The 20,722-nt window shown below is 50.3% G+C and overlaps 5 protein-coding genes and 1 non-coding gene across 6 annotated transcripts; 4 read left to right on the top strand and 2 right to left on the bottom strand.

Moving 5' to 3' along the window:
• Nucleotides 1-14: 14 nt before the first annotated feature.
• On the top strand, nucleotides 15-605 carry Pmar_PMAR006842 (phosphoglucomutase, putative; the record flags this gene model as incomplete). The annotated part of the gene is made up of 1 exon (XM_002788104.1): nucleotides 15-605. One exon carries the CDS (start codon nucleotides 15-17, stop codon nucleotides 603-605), a length of 591 nt encoding a protein of 196 aa, XP_002788150.1.
• Nucleotides 606-3,207: 2,602 nt separating this feature from the next.
• Nucleotides 3,208-3,553, bottom strand: Pmar_PMAR006841 (hypothetical protein; the record flags this gene model as incomplete). Its single annotated transcript, XM_002788103.1, has 2 exons — nucleotides 3,208-3,382; nucleotides 3,429-3,553. 2 exons carry the CDS (start codon nucleotides 3,551-3,553, stop codon nucleotides 3,208-3,210), a joined length of 300 nt encoding a protein of 99 aa, XP_002788149.1.
• A 332-nt stretch (nucleotides 3,554-3,885) lies between these two features.
• On the top strand, nucleotides 3,886-8,090 carry Pmar_PMAR006840 (AAA ATPase, putative). Its single transcript, XM_002788102.1, has 17 exons — nucleotides 3,886-4,011; nucleotides 4,062-4,195; nucleotides 4,706-4,922; nucleotides 5,029-5,134; nucleotides 5,182-5,258; nucleotides 5,611-5,697; nucleotides 5,748-5,833; nucleotides 5,881-5,988; nucleotides 6,063-6,161; nucleotides 6,211-6,299; nucleotides 6,345-6,501; nucleotides 6,546-6,708; nucleotides 6,781-6,926; nucleotides 6,982-7,046; nucleotides 7,089-7,182; nucleotides 7,373-7,544; nucleotides 7,766-8,090. The coding sequence occupies exons 1-17, from the start codon at nucleotides 3,909-3,911 to the stop codon at nucleotides 8,002-8,004; spliced, it is 2,142 nt and encodes a 713-aa protein (XP_002788148.1). The 5' UTR covers nucleotides 3,886-3,908; the 3' UTR covers nucleotides 8,005-8,090.
• A 1,716-nt stretch (nucleotides 8,091-9,806) lies between these two features.
• Nucleotides 9,807-9,880, bottom strand: Pmar_PMAR006839. The gene has a single exon. It is a non-coding gene; the product is annotated as a tRNA-Arg (tRNA).
• A 127-nt stretch (nucleotides 9,881-10,007) lies between these two features.
• Pmar_PMAR006838 (hypothetical protein) lies at nucleotides 10,008-10,970 on the top strand (the record flags this gene model as incomplete). The annotated part of the gene is made up of 7 exons (XM_002788101.1): nucleotides 10,008-10,116; nucleotides 10,166-10,256; nucleotides 10,305-10,362; nucleotides 10,409-10,540; nucleotides 10,643-10,716; nucleotides 10,761-10,821; nucleotides 10,866-10,970. 7 exons carry the CDS (start codon nucleotides 10,008-10,010, stop codon nucleotides 10,968-10,970), a joined length of 630 nt encoding a protein of 209 aa, XP_002788147.1.
• A 3,726-nt stretch (nucleotides 10,971-14,696) lies between these two features.
• On the top strand, nucleotides 14,697-20,051 carry Pmar_PMAR006837 (gag/pol/env polyprotein, putative; the record flags this gene model as incomplete). Its single annotated transcript, XM_002788100.1, has 2 exons — nucleotides 14,697-18,157; nucleotides 18,356-20,051. The coding sequence occupies 2 exons, from the start codon at nucleotides 14,697-14,699 to the stop codon at nucleotides 20,049-20,051; spliced, it is 5,157 nt and encodes a 1,718-aa protein (XP_002788146.1).
• Between the last annotated feature and the right edge of the window lie 671 nt (nucleotides 20,052-20,722).

Below are 20,722 nucleotides of genomic sequence, written 5' to 3'. Positions count from 1 at the left end.
ATCAATCCCTAAAGATGATCTCTGATAACCCCAAGCTGGTCCATTGCACTGCTTACGAGGAGGCCTTGGGGAGTGCACTTACCATGACAGTCCCCGACAAGGACGGTGTGAGTGCCTGTGCTGTGTGGTGTGAGATGGCCAACTATTGGCGTCGTGAGAAGGGCATCACTCTGGTAGAGAGGCTGAATGAGCTGAGGGAAATGGTGGGATATTTCGTACAACACAACGGCTACTTTATTTCGACCGATCCGAAGGTCACCAAGCAAGTTTTCGATGATTTCCGCAATAATGGTCAGTACAAAGACCATTTGGGGGCCTCGAATATCGCTGGAATACGCGATGTCACTCTTGGCTATGACTCGAGAACTCCCGATAAGAAGAGTGCTCTGCCGCAGACCCCCAACGACCAGATGATCACCCTGTACTTCGAGAATAAGGCCACTGTCACTATCAGGGGCTCTGGTACTGAGCCTAAGGTGAAGTACTACTGCGAGGCGAGCGATAAGAAGGGCATGAGAGAAGCTCAGCAAAGATTGGACGGAGTGGTGAAAGATGTGATTGACCATTTCCTCCAACCCGCTAAGTTTGGCCTAACGTCGAGGTGAGTAGCCTTGTCGTTGGCTTTGTTATGGTCCATAGTGGACATTGTTATAAGAATATGATTTTCAGCTCATACTGTATATCGCGTTTGTCAATCGTGTGTGTTGCGCGACCAGATTGTTAGTGCTGAAGATTGTTATGAAGAGGATCTATTTCACGGACACTTAGAGAAGGATGATGATGATCCCAAACCTTCTCTTGGCCTCTACAGCAGATACACGTTATGCCGGATTACGGCATCTTTAGACTTGCTGTTGTCATAGTGCCGATTGGGAAGAGGCTCAGCCTACTGCCAGGTGGTTACGCTATAGTCAGGCAGCTCAAAAACGAGTGAACTCCGGCGGCCTTCATTCGTAATGGGCGTTTGGGCCCTTGAAGACGGCCCAGAAGTAGTCTTAGGTCGGTCGAGGTGTGATGGATAGGGTTCACAACGAGATCACCATCCATCAGGAGCTCAAGCATAAGAATATATTCACAATGCATGGGTAGAGGGAGCCGGTCGGACTTAACCGTGTTAGGTTTCTGAAACCCTATGTCCACATTGGTCGAGTGTTCCTTTCCTCGACCGAGCCCCGGATGCTCGGTGTGTACATTGAGGTGTTGGCGGTGATCTCAGATGACTCATCTGGCAGTGATGATTAGATGGAGGTTGTTCTTATCTAGTGGGAGCGATGATGGCACACCATTGGTAGATTAGCAGAGAGCATCTCTTTCGATTAGCGATTATGTACACGTTGCTACTATTATTATATTGGCTGTTAGGAAGTCCTTTTGGCTTGTTACAGTGGATCGCCATGCACACCTTGTTTCCATGTAAAGGACTATGTGAAGACTGCACTTTTCTGTTTGGGAGTGTGCTGATAGCATGCTAGTTATATCTCGTGTCTCGGTGCTCTTGCGTTGATATGGGTAGCGTATGGGTAGAGCCGTTGAAAGGTCATCACTTCTATGGCGCGTATCGGCACATCAAACTTTAGACATAGCACGAGAACGGACGAGAGGCATGATGCTTCCTGGAGAGAAATCGTGACGCTCGAGAACGACATCAGAAATAGAGAGACGTACGTTGGCTACCTGGCAGGCCTCATAGTGCCAGTTTAGGGATTCGGCATCCTTCTGTCAAATAATAGAGAGTAGCGAAGTCCCTAAGTGGAGCACGACCAACGCACAGTTTCAAAAGAGTGCGGTTGCACTGAAAGGTAGGAGCGACTTGATGCTAGTTCTTGGAAAGGCAGCATGCCTACGAGAAATGATCCCGAAGGTCCATAGTCGTAGGCATCGCATTAGAGACTATGTTCAGATGCACTTCCACCTGCAGGGAAGCCCTCTCCATATCTGGCGAAGTTGTATATGCCATAGTGTTGAAAATATATGGCTTTTTGTTGTGGCTGCACTCTGTTGTGTTGAGCAGTATTAGACCTAGTCGAATAGGGAGACCGGGATTCGAACCAGGGTTGCTAGGAGAGAGGCTTGGGATGGTCAAGTGCATCACCATTGAGGTATTTAGTTTGATGGGTTCACGGGGTTCAGCGAAGGCAGGGCCTTCGAATGTCCTGCGAGCTCGACTCGACTCACATCATTGCGGTCAATCACATGAGTTTCTTTAGAAGTAGGTCGCCGTTGTAGCCGTTGAAGATCTTCAAGAGTCCTCCACAGAAGAGCAATGCACTGTTGCGAGCGAAGATCCTCAATTGTGTCATGACTTTTGAGATCCCTACAGCCTTACAGTTTTCCTGTTACGAACATGCATCTACCGTCGATCGGCAGCCATCTCACCCACGCGTTGTCTAGCCTGTCAATTCATCCCAAGGGGGGCTCTATCGACAGCATCCACACTAACCACCCACGCCATCACGGGTCTCCACGTAGGACTAGCATGCCATATGCTCCCACACCCTTTGATCAGATCATCTCTCTAAGAGACTGCACAGTCTGTTGTATCGTCATGAACCTCGTAATAGACACCCCATAATGGCTTAAACCCAGTGGCTTTTCCGCAGTTCATCAGTGTAGATGCTCATATATTCCTTATGCCCACCATGTCCCCTAGTGACCCTTTTGGACACCCCGTACTTGGCCGAGTGAGTGAACCAGCGTTGTGATCGTATGTCTGAAGTGACACTATGTGCGCTCCTTTTCAGTTGCGAGAGCTCCTACCCAACTACGGGCCACTTGCCTCGTCAATTAAACTCCCTGCCCTAACGCCTCTGGTCGGGCCATCGGAGCGACCCGTCACCGAAGGGTTCCTCTGACTCCATGAATGCATTGCTTCCATACTAGAGCACTATGTCATATTTCGATGTTCATACTCATAGTAACAGAATTCGCCATATTCGAGTTGATCAGTAGGGACTTATACAGAGATGACGATTCCCGTTAAAAACACACTACACCACTCAATAGTGGGAGGTTACTCCGAGTGTCGGGAGTGGGATGGAAGAACTTGATGGCAGACGAAAAAGGTGAAGGTTGTTGATACACACTATGGCTGAGTGAATAACTCCAAGCAATGGGTGAGTCCCCGAACCAAACTAGTGCAACTCAACAACAAGAAGTATTCCTTCATGGACAACGTTTTCAATGTACGGGCCCCGTACTACGGGGTAGTCAACTTCGCTCCTCTAATCCCTCTTCGAGGGTTTCATCATCATCTTCAACATCGCCAGCCGCGGGTTTGCCGACCACTCTGGCCCTCGCCCATTGGCGACATAGCTTGGCTGAGCAGCCTATAGCACATACGAGCATAAACAGTATAATGAGGCCTCCAATAATTGCAGCTAATCTAAAAAGAAAAAATCCAATCATTCAAAAAGTGGAAGGAGCCTTACTCGATAGTAGAGATGTTGCCACCAAAGGAGCCTCCGGCTTGAGAAGAGCTAGTGCCGATTTCGGTCCCCGACACTTCAGGCGGGTCGAATTGGTTAATGATAGTTCTATTCGCTGGAATGCTCATGGTGGACAGTTAAGTCTGTTTGAAGTAGCCCACCTGGTCGTAGTTGGGTTGTCTGAAACGGCTGAAATTGGCGAGCGAGATTTATTATGCGCTCAAGATCACCCGCGCGCGCCATTCCGATCGACTTCATTTTTTGTGGTTGAGTTGAAAGCCTCCGGTTTCCAAACATTCGTGACGTATAAGTCGTCGTTAATGCAGTGAGTGCCTTTGTGACAGCGTGAGACTTGAGGGTTAGAGGTAACCAAGAAACGGTAGTGAGGGGCCTCATCGGAATAAGATCGAATTATAAGTTCCCACAAGCTTCCGGAGGGGTATACAGCACTCATTGTCGCAGTACGGTTGTCCATTACACACAATGGTTGATCGACTACTACTCAGCCGAATACACGCAACGAGTCGGGATGGTGACACGAGAAATGTCACAGAGATCGTCACCAAATTACGGGAGAAATGGCCGGGTAGGCAGCGAATGATCTCAACGTCCACCCACGGGGGCTTTCCGCATCAGAATACCGTCGGTTAAAGATGCCGGTCCTCACTAGAGTCGTGCAAGGGGAGTTCCCTCCTCCCCCCAAGCCTGCACCTTGTGTCGGGACTGGGTCTACAACACCATCCTCTTCAGAAGAGGAAACATCAACTAAGGTGACCTGTCGGATAGTGGAACTAGTAGTAGTAGTAGTAGTAGTAGTAGTAGTAGTAGTAGTAGTAGTAGAAGTAGTAGTAGTAGTAGTAGTAGTAGTAGTAGTAGTAGTAGTAGTAGTAGTAGTAGTAGTAGTAGAGTGGTACTACTTGTAGTATACTTTATTGCTATGCTTATATTTGATTATATACTTGTGATTGATTAATTCACTCTGGACTGGAGGCTTAGAAGCTCGTGTTGGTTTCATTCCTACCTCACCCACAATTTCGACAAGACTGGTCATTATAGTAGTGCTGCTTGATGCCACTCACTGGCCCAAACGAACAACGATCTCGACTGATATGCTGGTGAAATTTGGGAGGGAGTACTCTCGAAAAGGGTACAGTGTTGTTGGGAAATATTGGGGGAAAACGAAACGAATCGAGGGTCATATTGTATTAGGGTGTGAGGGGCGTATGAGCTACTGCGTCTACAGTTGTGAAAGTGTATGCTTGCTAAAGGACACCCTTTAGGCCCCACCTGACACTACTGCTATGAACGATGCCCTCGATAACATGTATTTGCGGCATCAACAGAAACAGCAGGAAGAGGACTCTTCCGAAGGTGTCGCCCCACTACCACCGACGCCGGCTGCTGCTGCTGGTGCTGAGAGTAAACCAGTGAGTGCCAAGAAGAGGAAGAGAGCACGACTACAGGGAGCGTACATGAACGACTTGTTGGCTGGCAGCGGTAGTACAGGGGACCCGATATACACCCTCGTTCATACCACACCTTTGTTTCATCAGGGGAGTTGCTATTATCTACTCGACGTCTTAGATCAGTTGGTGTTTGTTAGATTCTTCGCAAAAGAAATTCGAGCCAGAGCCTCGGCCGGAGTTGCGATTAGCCAACGTTGGAGGTTTCGAGAAAGTCAAAGCCGATATAGAAGATCTCATTATACGGTACCTCAGTACGTTGTAGCTGACCAGAGCATCGACGGTCGTGTTAGGCCGATAAGCCATCGGGATGTTTACGAGAACTTGGGAGTGTCCCCACCAGTGGGAGTTCTGTTGCACGGGCCCCCAGGTAGTCTCAAGAACTTCGAGCAGAAGTTTCTATGGGGAAATAATCGCATACTTACGTTGAAAAAGAACCTGCTTATTCAACGATGTGAAGGGTCACTTTTTCTCCACGTTCTTACATTGTATCACGTAGTTGCAGTTTTTTCGACGTATTTAACGTCGTAAAAATTCACTGTTTTTCTCCGTCTTTACATAGTGAAGAAGTCCCTGTTTTTCCACGTACTGAGGTCACTGCTTCCTCTACGTATTTACGTTGTAAAGGAATCACTGTTTTTTCCACGTACTTCTGGTGTAGAGATTTTTCGAAACTTTTTCCACGTCTTTAGCATTGTAATGAAGTCACGGTTTTTGTATAGGTAGCGGTAAGACCATGTTGGCAACAGCCATTGCTGGGGAGTTGGGCTGTGCTTGGTTTAAGGTCTCTGCCCCGGAGATAGTATCTGGTAGTAGTAGTAGACGATGGAGGGGTAGATGACGGGTATTGGTGGTTTAGGGGTATCGGGGGAGTCCGAAGCTACTCTGAGGAGTCTTTTCGCTACGGCAGTGTCAAACGCTCCTTGTATTGTGCTAATTGATGAGGTACATATTACCGACGTTTTTACACGAGTTAAAACGTCGGGTTTCAGATCGATGCTATATGTCCACGACGAGAAACAGCAGCTAGAGAGATGGAACGGCGGATTGTTAGTCAGATGCAGATCTCGATGGATGCGTTGTGGAAGACTGGTGTTGTGGTAATATGAGGGCACAGGTTCGATCCCCGGTGCGGGCAATTTCGTCACCTGGACGCCTAGGTGCCTTTGGTCAGGTTATCGGCACTACATCGCGACCTGATTCGGTCGAGCCAGCATTGAGACGATCCGGTCGCTTTGATAGGGAGATCGCCATGGGCATGCCCGATAGAGCTGTAATAGGGCTTTACCACACCTTGGGGCTTTCGATGGGGTTCTCGTCAGGCCCGTGCGATGATATTGAGGACTGTCACCAATGGCATGAGTTTAGCTGAGGACGTTGATATTGTCGAGCTTGGTAGACGGTGTCCGGGGTATGCTGTTGTCATTGGAACATTTTAGTGACAGTTTATGGGTAGGTATGTTGGTGCGGACTTGTCAGCGTTGGCAGTAGAAGCTGCTATGTGCGCTGCTAAGCGGTCAGTGGATGCCTTAGAGGAGCGCAAAGGAGATGGGGACGAGGCGATGTGTCCTACTAATATCACCATGGATGATTTCACAGCAGCGTTGGGAAAAGTAGAGGGGGGGGAATACTTCCACGACCAGGAGTGTGGCATTAGGTTCAACCTAGTGCGAAGCGGGAGGGCTTCTCGACAGTGCCTGATGTGACGTGGGAGGACGTTGGCTCTTTGAGGGCTCTTAAGGATGAGCTCAACGACTGTATATGCGCTCCGATCCTCTACAGCGAAATTCATGAGAAGTTCGGCCTCACGGTCCCTGCTGGTGAGCTCTTATTGCAGTCATGCAACTATCACAGCTTTAATTAATTTGATTATTGAATCGTCGTCACCGTAGGTGTCCTCCTGTTCGGGCCGCCAGGTTGTGGTAAGACTCTCCTCGCCAAAGCTGTCGCTAATGCCTCCAACGCGAACTTCATCTCGGTCAAGGGACCCGAGCTCATCAACAAATACGTCGGCGAGTCCGAACGAGGCATTCGGCAGGTGGGCTCAGCCGCGCGAGGTGAAGTGGCCATAGTAGTGCTGATGCTGCTCGCAGGTATTCCAGCGTGCAGCTACGTCCAGTCCCTGCGTTATTTTCTTCGATGAGATAGATGCGATAGTGTAGGAATCTTTTATCGTTTGCGCACAGCGAAGATTTTTCAGACCATCTCGACAGAATTCTGATAGCAGTCAGTCGTCCGAGCGGGTGGTGAATCAGCTGTTGTCGGAGTTGGATGGGATGAACTCTCGTCGGGAGGTAAGGAGCGTTGACGAGTGCGTGCCAGGGGACCCCTAATGCTTCCGGGAGGAACTCATTTTCAATTTTCCACGTATGGCTAGGACCACATTCTTCAATCAGTAGTTTCCCATGTAAATGTCATCATCACATTAGGAACCCCTGGGAAAAGTTATTTTTCAAAGCTAGCGTGCGTATATGATGAATGCAGGTGTTCGTTATTGCTGCTACTAATCGGCCCGACATCATAGACCCGGCGATTCTCCGACCGGGTCGTCTTGGCCGCCTGTTGTACGTCCCTTTGCCGGACGAGCCTGGTAGGGCTGATATCTTGGCTACTCTATTGAAGAAACTCCCAGTGAGCGATGATGTAGATGTTAAAGGTGACCAAAGGGAGGGGGAGTCTTTTGCAGTGTTGGAAAATATGTTTGCTTCCCTCATCTGAGCTCATTCCGTTATGGAAATTTGAATACGACTTGGAGTAGAGGGGCGCAAAAGCAAACAAAAATACGCCAAAATTTTCTCAGAATTTTCTTATTGTCACCAATTCGTGTAGTAGTCTTTATATGCATATTTTCCCACACAGTGTTCGTGTACTGTTCAGAACTTGGGGCTCGGACGGTCCGCTTTAGTGGTGCTGATTTGGCTAACCTTGTTCGGGAAGCTTCTATGAGGGCTGTGAAGCGGATTATACAGGGCGGCAAGGGCCAGTCGATGGACACGGAACTCATCACTGTCGAGGACTTCACTGATGTATTGGGGAAGTTGTCGCCCAGTGTGAGCGAAGCGGACGAGAGACGGTACTTGGACATGAAAGCCTCCCTACATACGACTATTGTATGATGATGGTTGTCGTTGTCGTTGTTTTATTCTTGTAACACTACCCAAAAACGTCTCTCCCGGTTCCTTATATCGTATCTAGATGGGAACACTCTGTTGTGTTGTAGTCGTCAATGCTGATCGTTGCCAACAGCAGCGGATCCACCGGGGATGAGATCGTCATCATACTCCCGTACTAGGGCTAGGGGTCGGCTTTCGAACAGTGACGCTGCTACTGCCGAGCTCAGCGGGGATGAGGGCCGGTCGGCTACTGGACCAGGGATGGCCGTAGTGGGTCTGGGAGGGAAGGGTGGGGCACTGCTGATAGCAGGTTCCTTGTAAGTGGATGAGGAGACGGTCGACGGTTACGGTGGTGGCGGTGGTATGCATCGTATTAATGGCTTCCCTGTACCTTATATTGGTACCGAGTAGAGGGGGGAGGGTTGATGATGGAGGAGGAGTCTTCTTGAAAGGGATAGCCACAGTGCAAAGTGATGATGTGGGTACTGCCAATTCGGCCTAGTGACTTTCACTCTAGTCTGATGAGCAGGTATTATCCAGACTAGAGCTGCTCCTGAGGAAGCTCCGTTCGGCGCCGTCACGGACAGTTCCAACGGGAGTCTTTGAGGTTGGTCTCTGCTGTGGGCGACTGGCTCTTGTGGAATCAGAGCGACCCGTGGAGAAGGGATCTGGAGGCGCGAGACGAGGAGTTGAAGGAGGCCAGGGAGATGATTGACAGTCTGCAGCGGAAGAATGTGGATTGTGCGGGTGAGCGGCGAAGTCGACTGGAATGGAAAAAATCCGCTCTGTAGGGGGGACTCGGGCCGCTCTGGTGACAGCGGAAAGCATACTCGACAAGGGGGACCTCATGTGGATAGATGCCGCACAGGTCGACCTCAATGAGCTCGGTGGGGGCGACTTACGGGGGATAGGGAGTGACGCTGTTGGTGACAGGGGAGTGGGAGATAAACCCAGAGCATGGCCAGATGGACGACATAGCTGGTGTTGACTTCGACTGGCTGGCCCTTGTCAATCGGCATCATCATGATAACGAAGTATGCTGTAACGTCGAGAGCTCCTGTGCGGTACCACTTTGAAGGTGTGGGTGCGACGATACGTTACGTTTCTACAACGTCTGCTGGCCCGAGAGCCTCCAGCTGAAGCAACAGTTTTTGAGAGACCTCAATCCCGCAAGCTCAAATGGGACTGCCAACAGAATCCGTAGTGGTACGTGCCTCCGGTCATTTCCCTTGTTGAGGCCACAGGTACATGGCCGACACCCCGCGTGCCTCCCCAGTGCGGATCGTGGATCTTGTTCCATTCGCATACGAACTGGACATCTTGGAAATCCGTCTGCACGAACTCCACGCTGTTGTCGATGTGACTCAGTCGCTGAAGATCTCCCGTACAGTCCGCCCCAGGTCTTCGTTATCGTCGAATCTACAAGGGCCTTCAAAAAGTGGTCGAAAGCTCTGCTGTTGGGTGCCGCTCTCGAGTCCAGAAGGTGCCTCTCGCGTCGTCACTCGTATCCTCACAAGTACTGCTTGGCAAGGTTTGAATCCTTCCGGGATAAGATAGTGTACGCCGTTCTGGACGACGCCGTCGAAGCTAAGTTCAGGAAAGTAAATGGCCGGAAAGAGGACAGGTGTGTGGTCTTCATTCGATGCTCTGCTTGTGGGAGGCGGTGGTTGGTTTAGGTACGCCCTAGAGACATATACCAGAGGCTTCCTGATGGAGAAATATATAGAAGCCCTCGGAGAGCCTGATGACAGAACATTATTCATACACGGCGATATGGACGAGGTGAAGCTTGCGATAATATTAAATACCCGATGCAGGATTCGAACCTACGACCATCTGCTCCGTAGGCAGACATTCTATCCAGCTGAACTAATCGGGCGATGTTTGTAGTTCGAACTTGCACCCTATGTCCGCAGATTGAAACGAGGAATTCGAGTCTTCTCCCATCATCTTAGTCCATAGGGTGCCCAGTCTGTGTATTAAGGAGCGCCTCTTCGTATTCCCAGATGCCAGCTGCCGAACAAGTAGCGGCCTTCAAATACTGCTCTCCCAAGGATCCGCGATATCCCGTGGCCCTGCCGACTAGATTTCTAGCGATGAACTTCGCTTGGAGGAGTGGGTCCATCATCGACCATGTTTCACATCAGGCAGCTGCGGCCCTCAGGAGCGGACATGCCCGACTTGACCTTTCCCAATATCTTCGACAGAAACTCAATGCAGAAGCATCCGCTGACGGGCGCTCCTTTGCCGGCGCGGTGAGAAATCGAGGAGTTCAGGAATGATGGAATCTGGTGCTCTGTCAGGACCAAGGGGCACTGGGCGATGGACTTCCCAACGAGAGGGGCCCACATGAGCTTCTTCGTAACTTCACCACGCGCCTAACAGGAGTGCACTCAACTGCATTCAGATGCCACCAGAAGGCGACTTATTGAAGCAGTTGTCATTCTCGGACGGCGGTATCATCGAGAGGAGCGAAGATGACCAAAGCACGGGGAGGTGGGGGGTCGCTGGCTGTGTCACATACTGCCTTGCCGATCAGGTATAGCCGTTGCTCTGGCGAAGAACCCATCGATGGCTGATGCGTGGAGAGTTTGCGGGGTGAGATGGCCTTCGTCCGGAGGCGGCATTGGTTGATGTTCAGATACGCGTCTGTTGCTGGGATGATGCTTCAAAATCTCGTACCGAAAGGATTGACTTGAACACTTGGATCCCTTGGTAAGCCGATGAGGCGATGAGAAGACAATCCTCGATATGGTCAGGTTTGCGGATGCCAACCGACAGCGCTATCCTTACATGTTCCCATCGCGGGAGAGATTAGCTGTGAGAAACAACGTGTGTCGTCATTGAACGTGTTGCCATCGCAGGCCTGTGATTACATTCGGCGACAGCAGCAGACCAACAGACTCCAGTTTGACAGGGCGCTTGCTTGGGCTTACAATAACGGCATCAGATTGTGGGAAAAGGGTTGAAAGCGTATCTCTAACAAATAAATTGGACAGGAAGCCATCGAGACCGGCAGCGTTGCCAAGCTCTGGATCGAGGGATTCTACAGACGCACCCAAGCCACATTGGCGAAATGACCTTCGTTGTGGTCCACAGCAGACAGACTCGGCTGGAGGGAGGTGAGTATTGAGTTGTTGCCGCCGGACATGACTGTGGGACCTCAGGCCTGCGGAATGCGACCCGAGTGGATCAGCTCCTTGCTGCAGCTCAGGTAGAGTAGTTTCGTTGTCTGCAGTTTTCAATTAGCACCCCCAGGTGGATGGTGCGGTTCCACCGAGGCCCATTGCAGGTGTCCGACATGTATTGACTACCGAAATGTATAGCATGCCCCATCTTTTGTTATTACTAATAACTTATTAGTTTTCTCGTACATTTTGTACGTTGGTTGTGTTACCAGCAGTGGATTTTAGCTAAACTCGAAACGGGCAACGTCCGAGCAATCCCGGCCTAAACGCCGTGCGGTTCCAATTGTCATACGCTCCTGTCTACGGCTGCACAGTGCAACTTGTACTTGCCCGGCTAGTTGGTCCACACTCCATGGAACCTGTGCCAAAAATCGCCCTAAGTCCCAGGGACACTGATCTTCTCTGGAAGGCAAATATCCAAATTGCCTAGCAGATATGACAAGCCGATAGAAAGTATTCGATAATATTTAGTATCGATTTAATACCGATGGCACTCAGAACAAACCGATGATCGCTTGAATCGCTTTTCGGGGACGGTTCTACGTCATTTGTCGAAGCCTTGCCCTCGAGCTCCTTCCCAATGCTGTGTAATAAAAAGTCGCCCCTCGGTGATAAAATTTCTTAGGATTTGGAGCAGACAGTAGTTGGATCTCAAATTAACAAGACAACACTAAGAACTAGAGAAGTTTGTTGGAAGAGTCAAGACTTTGTGCTCCGGTATGCAGGACTATCTACCAGAATCGTGCCCCTCACGAACGGCAGGCTTCAATGGTACGACGGTGATACAATAGGACATCTATCTGCGCGAAGACATTCGAAGCAACGGAAAAAGTTTGGCCGATTCAGTGGCGGAAGCACACAGGAAAAGTCTGTTGAGTCGGGGTGGTATAATCAACCACCGAGAAGAGAGGCACGACCGTGCCTACTCACAGGTTAAAGAAATCTGAGTTGGACCAGGCATGGCAGCGCTCATCCCCGTGCAAGCCAAGTACGCCTTGGTGCAACCATTTTCATCGAGACAGTTTCGGCAGGCTGGATCAGAGGGTCTCCTCAAGCACTGGACAGCACAATGCAGTCCACACCGTCCAAATTGACCGAAGCATTGAGCGCACTGCGGGGTGAGGCCACAACCATATTTCAGACACGTAGGGATATCTTCTGTAGGAATCACGACTGCAGTGATGCTACAGTGCCACATGAAACCCGGGAAGTTAGGTCCCTGAATCGTCTTCTTGTCATGACCGGTACAGTCGTTATCGGCGGCCACAAGGGAGATAACCAAGACGTTGGCAAAAAAGTGCATTTATGTGCTGCGGGACTCAAGATTGTCGAGACGCGAGAGTGAAGCCAGAAGAAATGACTGAACGAATAGCTTGTCAATAGTAGGCGTCTCGCACGCGAGTCAACCGAGACCAAAACTATATGAATACGTCACTGTAGATGATTGCACACCACGGTATAAAACTAATTGGAGAAACAGTTGAACCGACGAGCCCCACCCCAGAAGCTCAGGACTGGCTTTCTCATCCTGGGATTCGTAGACAACGAATTCGACGACTAAAGAAAGGAAAATTCGTATATGCAAGTCCATGTCACTGCCTTCAGGTATGACGTACTCAAACAACGGCAGCTGTCCCCCGGATGAGAGCTGGTGATCCTCACCATTTCATTGTGAGTCACGCCTCCTGATAGTTTCTGGTTTAAATTGACGCATGAAATAATGCGATTCGTTCAGTGTCATGGCTCGATCGTGTTTTCCTGGTTGATGATGAAAACGTGACGTCTTGGACAAGACATGCGTGCTAGAGTTAGCGAAGTGTCCCACAACATTGATCCTGTTGTGTTGGCATCATCTAATCCTTCATCGACACGAGGAAGACGGTTGTGCGACCTGCGTGAATCCTAACCACCTTCCATCTGCCAGTTTGCATTCATGCGTCTTACAGTCCCATTCAACCCACAAATAAAGGGCTTTGAGAAGGCTTTCGCATTTGAGAAGTACCTCGAGCAGTCCTCGCACATTGTGCGAGTTGTCAACTCGTGGAGTGTGGATAGCGCATATCGAGATGTGGTGAAAGTGAGCTTTCATTGGTCGAAATTGGTCTTGTGTTCGACGAATTTGAACTTGCGTTTCCGAATTCATAAATTTCATTCACGAATTTGAACTTTCATTTTCGACCGGTCTACGAAAATCGAACTTTCATTTCGAATTTGAATTTTCATTTCGCGAAAAACACCTTTCACTTGTCGAAAACCAAATTTCATTCACCTAATGTGTTCTTTCAATTGTTGAATTCGAGATTGAAAAGGTGTAGACCAAGACCCTCGCTAGGTTATCTGCTTCGCAGTCAAACGCAGAACCGTCAGACATGAGCATTCACGAGCCAGCAAGCATTGTTTCCGCTGAAGGCGATCACAGTGGCTAATCTGAAGGTTAGTCGCAGACAGTGCCGCGACTCCAATTCCCGGTAGATGGAGGTTTCATGAAGCTTGGCAATTGACAGGCTGATGAATCACCAGGTGAACATCATGCTGATTCTTACTCTCACAGTGGTGGATGCTCCCATCAGTTCCTAACGTATTCGATTGCCAGGCGAGAAAGTCTCTCTCAGGCGAGAAAGTCTCTCTCGCTTTCGACGAAAAGAGATCCAGAACTGTACTAGTTCTTTATGCATTGTGATCAGCAGCATCATATGACGTAGTAAGGTATCCACGCAGAATCGAGAATGCGAACAACGCGTTCGAGACAGGGAAAGGGCTAGAATGACGCGAAAGAAAGAGTAGCATTCGTGTAAGACTTCTCTTGCATAGCTACAAATAGACAATTGTCAATTTTACTCATTCAGAGTACTGCGCGTTATTGACACGCAAAACACCGTGGCTTTTCTCAGTCGTGCCGGATGGATTCGCTCAGATCACAGAGTAAGGGTGCACCTGTCCCACGCCAGTGCTAGTAGATCCAGACTGAAGTGCCCTGTGGGCCTGTTCAACTTGTCGTGCTGGCTACTCGAAGCTGTATAAGACGCGACCTTCCCTGTGATGAGCTGCCCTTGCTCGAACTCGCTCAGATCACAGAGTAAGGGTGCACCTGTCCCACGCCAGTGCTAGTAGATCCAGACTGAAGTGCCCTGTGTGCCTGTTCAACTTATCGTGCTGGCTATTCGAAGCTGTATAAGACGCGACCTTCCCTGTGATGAGCTGCCCTTGCTCGAACTCGCTCAGTGTACCATGGTCAGTGCCTAACTGGCCCTCGTGTCGATGGTATTGTGCCCTTCTACGGAGCATCTTTATTGGGATGTGTTAGACAACTCCAACTTTTTAGTCCTTCAAGTTTATAGTTTCCTGCCAAGGCCTGCTACCTTTCTTGTGCGTCTGCGTGCCAGGTTGCGTCTGCGTGCCAGTCTGCACGTGTATACGGTTGTGGTATCAGATTCACTGTTGAACGATCAATGATGTTGAGATTGGTACCGTAGCCATCTTGGCTCAAGTTATTAATTGTCATCCATAATGCCCGGCGATGCCTTGAGTTCTTCCCAGTCCCCCGACGATGCACAGTCTCCTCGCAACCCCACCTCTCCTTGTCTCGGTGTTGGTTCCTCTGAGTCTTCTGGAAGCAACGGTACAACTGGCACCCACCGTGGGGCTCGAGGGGGTGCATCAGGTGAAGAACGAGTGACGGCGGTTATCCATACCAGAAGTCAGCAACGTCAGTCTCCAGACGATGACAATGACAATGACAATGACAATCAAGTCATTCACCAAGTTACCGTACCGCTTGGGGTTCCCAGCCCCCACGTCCCCTCTCGACGAAGGGCTGCAATTGACGAACTCCTTTTTGAGGTGGAAGGTGTGACAGGGGCCAACATACAACCACTTCCCTCGGTTGTGCAGGCTCTTCAGGTGGACACCTTCCATTTGTTGGAATCCATCTTGGGTATTGGCTTCAACCCATGGATTTCTCCTTCTTTCGCCCTTATCGGTCAAGGAGGGGAACCATTAGGTGTCAATGTGACAAAATTCTGTCAGAGTTGGCGCCTGGAATGCTTGCGAGGTTCCCTTGCATCTAAAATGTCTTCGAATTCGGTTGCCTCAAGGTCCCTAAGTGTTTTAGATGTTGTCGAGGGCTCGCCTGCTGTATGGAACTGGTTGGAACGCCTGGACAGGGCTTTCAGTGTCTCCAGATCAGCTGCCTCCGTTCGACTTCTCGCGTTAGCCTACCTCTGTCCACCTGCTCTGATATCATCTCTTCGCTCTAGCTTGGTGAAGGTCTGTCAAGATAGTGGTGGTGATAGACAAGCTGTCAGCAGATGGAGCTACTGGGTTGGGAAGGATATGTCTGAAGCCGCAGTTGATGTACGTCAGGCGTTCAAAACAGAATATAACTCTTACAATGCTGTTGTCGCGCGCTGGCTAAAGGACGTGTTGGAGGTCATCAATGATAGGGTTCGTCCCAAGATATCTCTGGCTCGTACAATGTCGTCATGGGCGACCTTATCGCTCCAAGAAGGCGAGAGTATCGAGAGTTTCCTCCAACGCGAGAGCGAGTTGTGGCTCTTGCTAGCCAGCCACTCTGCTGCTGCAGATCAGTCTCCCTTCAATTGGAAAGAAAGAAGAGAGAGGATACTATCCGCAATACTCGTTGTTCCGTCATGGAGAAGCTCTATCGGTCCCTGGATATCGGCGTTGAAAACCGCTGACAATTACTCAACCTTCCGTGAGCTGATCAAGGAAGCTAAGAAGACCATCTTGACGCTTAAGGCTCTACCCAAGTCTGAAGCTACGTTGACGTCTGACAATCCTATGCACTTTGGTCCACTACCAAGTACGGTCTTCCGAGGCCCGACCTGGAAGCGATCGGTAGACCCTCATCTGCCAGAGCCAATGAGCACAAAGGCGCCAGACTCCGGAGTAGTGTCAGGAGCTTGCCGATCGGGGCCCAAGGCTGATAGTACCCAAGGGCGTGGGCCCAGAGGATGCGATTCTGCAGTTCCGAAGGTTGAGACTAAGAACGCCCAATCGACATCTCGACACCCTCAGCGACCCGTCAACAAGCAGAAGGCGAAAGACCGGTCGGAAGGTCGATGCTTCAAGTGTCACGTAAAAGGCCACTTGGCTCGAGACTGCCCTAAAGAGGGTGAGGTTGAGAAGACTGGTGGGTCAAAGACGGTCACGAAGAAGGCGCCTGCTGTGAATGTCACTGCACTGAGTCCAAGGAGGGTGGAGACTGCGTATGTCGGAGGCGGAGAACCCTTCACTGATGATGAGTCCGAAACCTCGGAGCCTGCTCGCTTGTGTGCTTGTGCTGTGGCTAGTCCATCGCAACACAAGTATGATATCAGCTCCTCTAGAGTTGACGATCTTGTGTATGTCTACTTGACGAGCTTCGACGGTCGTAGCTTTAAGGCGCTGGTTGACCCAGGAAGTCAACTTAATCTTGTTGAAGAGAGTGTTGTCAACGGTGCTGATGCCTTAGCCCGTTCTGATACCTCCAGGAAGGACATGTCTATCTCGGGCATCGGCGGCAAGGTCTGTGGTAAACCTGTCACACTGAAAATCTACGGTCCGGCATCTAAGAGGGTTCTACGGTTGAAGGGGTACTCAGTCCCCGAGCTGCCTGTTGGAAGTAAGGTGCTCTTGGGCATGCCGGGGCTCAGGGCGCTCAAAGCTCGGCTTGACCTTGGTATTGGCGAGATGAGTCTATGCGCTTCTGCCCTAGCAAACAACGATAAGCTCCCCATGGCTATCGAGTCGTCCTCTATCAACATCACAGCTCATCTTGATGTGATAAGGGAGCACCCTATTCCCAGACATAGGGGATACCCGCTGGCTCCTGAGAAGTTGGAGGTAGCCCACAAGCTGGTAAGAGAGATGGAAGACAAGGGATGGATCAAAATCATTGACGACAAGGATACCTCTCAATGGTTCTGTCCTACCTTCTTGAAGCTTAAAGGTAATGGTAAGGTTCGTGTCCTCAATGATCTCCGGGAGGTTAATGCCCGAATACGGTCTTTTGCGTCGCAGAGCTCCTTCGGTGCAGTCCTAGGTGGGATACCCCGACATGCTAAATCCTTCATCACACTCGATATCAGCAATGCCTATCATAGCGTTCCAGTTGACGTTGAGTCACAGCGCTTTTTGGGAGGGGTACTTGGTGGCATCCGCTTCAAGTGGCTTGTGTGCCCCCAAGGTCTGAGTATCAGCCCGTATTTCTGGGAGTTATATCTCTCGTCTATGTTGAGTGGTATCGAGTTTCCCCCACAGGTGACCGTGTTATGGTATGTTGATGATATTATAATTTGTGCGCCCGATGATGTATCCGCCTTAGCGGCTAAGAAGGCCATCATCAGTGCACTGGTTAGTGAGAACGTGATGGTCGCCGAGGAGAAATGTTGTGGGCCTGCTCGCTCCGTGAACTTCTTGGGATTGGTTATTGACGAGCACGGTTGGAAGCCTCAAGAGGAACCTCTAGACCAGTTGAGAAGATTGCCAAAGCCGAGAAACCGTGGTGAACTTCACTCCTTTCTGGGTGTGGTGAACTATCTAAGGGGCGTGTACGACCCATCAGAACTCCAGAAACACCTAGCTCCTCTTCAAGACCTATTGGTGAAAGGTCGACGTTTCCAGTGGTCGGAGGCTCATGATCTAGCTTTCGAATGGCTACAAACCTCTATCAAGAACCAGCTTTATGCTCACCAGCCTGTTTCGTTTGGAACGCAGCTACAGCAAGGTGAAGGATGGGTTCTTCAGACGGATGCTTCCGACCTGGGAATAGCCTGTGTACTGTGGCGTTTCCACTTTGATAAGGTGGAAGATGGTACGCAGGTAACTCCCGAGATTCTGGGGCAATTTGGTGATGTTGTGAGTACTTGGAGTCGCAAGCTTCGTGGTTCCGAGAAAAGATGGGCCATGTTTGACCTGGAAGGTCTGGCCCTGGTTGAAGGCCTCCGCAGGCTTCGGGCATATCTGAGGTATTAGGAGATATGATATCTCCTAATACCTGACGCTAGCGGAGGAAGAGCTAAAGTCGTGGTCCAATCAGATAGCGTCGTTGCCATTCACCATTGTCGAGAGGTACCTTCTTATAAGGATTTCCTCAAAAATGGTGTTCGTTACAAGAGATGGTGCCGTTGGCTGGAAGCCATCGGCGACCTGGTCCCCTTCGTCAGGATGGAGCATATACGGGGCGACAGCAACAACCTGGCAGACATCTTCTCGCGGGTCCTTGTGGACATTGGAGACGACGATGAAACTAGTATCAAGGGTGAGATCGAGGTATGCCCCCCGGTGGTTCTACTTGGTGAGGCTGAGATAGACATTGGTTCTGGTTCTCTGCTACTCTGTGAACTGCCTGATGATGCCCCAGTTCCTGAGGAGCTTCAGCGCCTATATGGTCGAGGCAGAATAGAAGTGCGTGAACAGAGCATACTCTATACCGACAAGAAGGGTCGTAAGCGATATTATGTCCCTATTATGTCTCGGCACAAAGTACTCAGCATTGCGCACGGTGACTTCCACGCGTCAACTGCGAGAATGATCGACGACTTGACTCGATCTCTGTGGTGGCCTGGAATGCGCCAGGATGCGACAGACTATGTCCAAAAATGTGTTCGCTGCGCTCGCAGTGCTGCTGTCCAGGCATGTGCTCATCCGCGGGCTGCTTTGACGGAGGTTATTGATTATGATAAGGACTCCGCCCGATTATGGGAGGCAGTAAGTCTCGACCACGCCGGTCCATTCGTTGTTGAGACCAGTTTGGAGAAATCAGGGCGAGTCTACGTTCTCATAATGGTGGACATGAGGAGTGGGTTTTGTGAGATGAAGAAGGTGCACAGCGTTACTTCTACGGCTACTACAGATGCCTTTTATGAAAGTTGGGCGTCTCGGTATGGTTGGCCAAAGCGTACTCACTGCGATAATGCTCCATGTTTTCGGTCGGCTGCTACTATCGCCGTGTGGGAGAGATATGGTGCCAAAGTGACATTCAGTCCCCCATTTTGGCCAAGAGCTAACGGTGTGAGTGAGGCTATAGTCAAGGAACTGAAGACAGTGATGAGCAAGACGACGCCAACGACTGAGGCAGAGTTGGAACTTTCTTGTGCTGGGGCGCGATGTGCTCATAATATGTCCAGAAGCGATGGGTTACCAAGCTCACCGATGGAGGTGGCCTTAGGATACCAGCCACGTACTGCTGCTGGGTCCCTATGCGACTTCAACGACGGCGAGGATCCCTTCAAGCGACTGCCTCCTGATCAATATGCCGCTACTGTCGAGAACTACCTCTCCAAGAAAGCTTTATTGCGTGAGAAAAAGAGAAAGGCGGCTGATGATGTGGCCGGGAGATATCGACCAAACTCATTTGGTGTCGTACGAGAGAACGATTTAGCCTTTGTAGTGAGGCGTGGTTCACGTCGGTCTGGCGCTATCGGCCCTTACCGTGTTACTAAAATTCAGGGAAATAGGGCTTGGGTGGAAGGTCTCAGCGGTCCAGTGGCGCTCGGTCAACTAGTCAAGTATGCTGGTAACGAGCTCGATGCTGTCGACGCCACACCTCCTGCCCTGGTGGTTCCCCTCGATCAACTCGAAGCTGATGATTGGGTTGCGTGGGAAACTAGTGAACTTGACGGCCAGGTGGTTAGTCTGGATATTGGACGGATCCATCGTGTCGAGGGTTCTGTTGAGGATAAAACCTTCAGAGTTTACCGTGCAAGACGGTTGGCCAGTGGTGATTTCACGATGCATCATGCTGATCCCGTGGTGATCAAGGTGGACGACGTCATTTTTAGCGGATCATGGCTGAAGGTTCCGCTCAGTGATGAGTCTCTGTCAAGGCTCAGTGCCTTTGGATACGACTTGGACGCCTGACTCGTCATAAATTAATCACCTGTCGATTATTCCCTGCTAAATGATCTCCCGTCGAACGGCAGGGGCGATTGTACCATGGTCAGTGCCTAACTGGCCCTCGTGTCGATGGTATTGTGCCCTTCTACGGAGCATCTTTATTGGGATGTGTTAGACAACTCCAACTTTTTAGTCCTTCAAGTTTATAGTTTCCTGCCAAGGCCTGCTACCTTTCTTGTGCGTCTGCGTGCCAGGTTGCGTCTGCGTGCCAGTCTGCACGTGTATACGGTTGTGCCACAACCGTTGTGGTATCAGATTCACTGTTGAACGATCAATGATGTTGAGATTGGTACCGTAGCCATCTTGGCTCAAGTTATTAATTGTCATCCATAATGCCCGGCGATGCCTTGAGTTCTTCCCAGTCCCCCGACGATGCACAGTCTCCTCGCAACCCCACCTCTCCTTGTCTCGGTGTTGGTTCCTCTGAGTCTTCTGGAAGCAACGGTACACTCAGATCACAGAGTAAGGGTGCACCTGTACCACGCCAGTGCTAGTAGATCCAGACTGAAGTGCCCTGTGGGCCTGTTCAACTTATCGTGCTGGCTATTCGAAGCTGTATAAGACGCGACCTTCCCTGTGATGAGCTCCGCTTGCTCGAACTCGCTCAGATCACAGAGTAAGGGTGCACCTGTCCC

Source organism: Perkinsus marinus (genome assembly GCF_000006405.1).
Source record: "Perkinsus marinus ATCC 50983 genomic scaffold scf_1104296928836, whole genome shotgun sequence".
Classification (NCBI taxonomy): Eukaryota; Perkinsozoa; order Perkinsida; family Perkinsidae; genus Perkinsus; species Perkinsus marinus.
The sequence above is the reverse complement of the archived record's forward strand: the minus strand, read 5'-3'. Positions and strand labels throughout refer to the sequence as shown.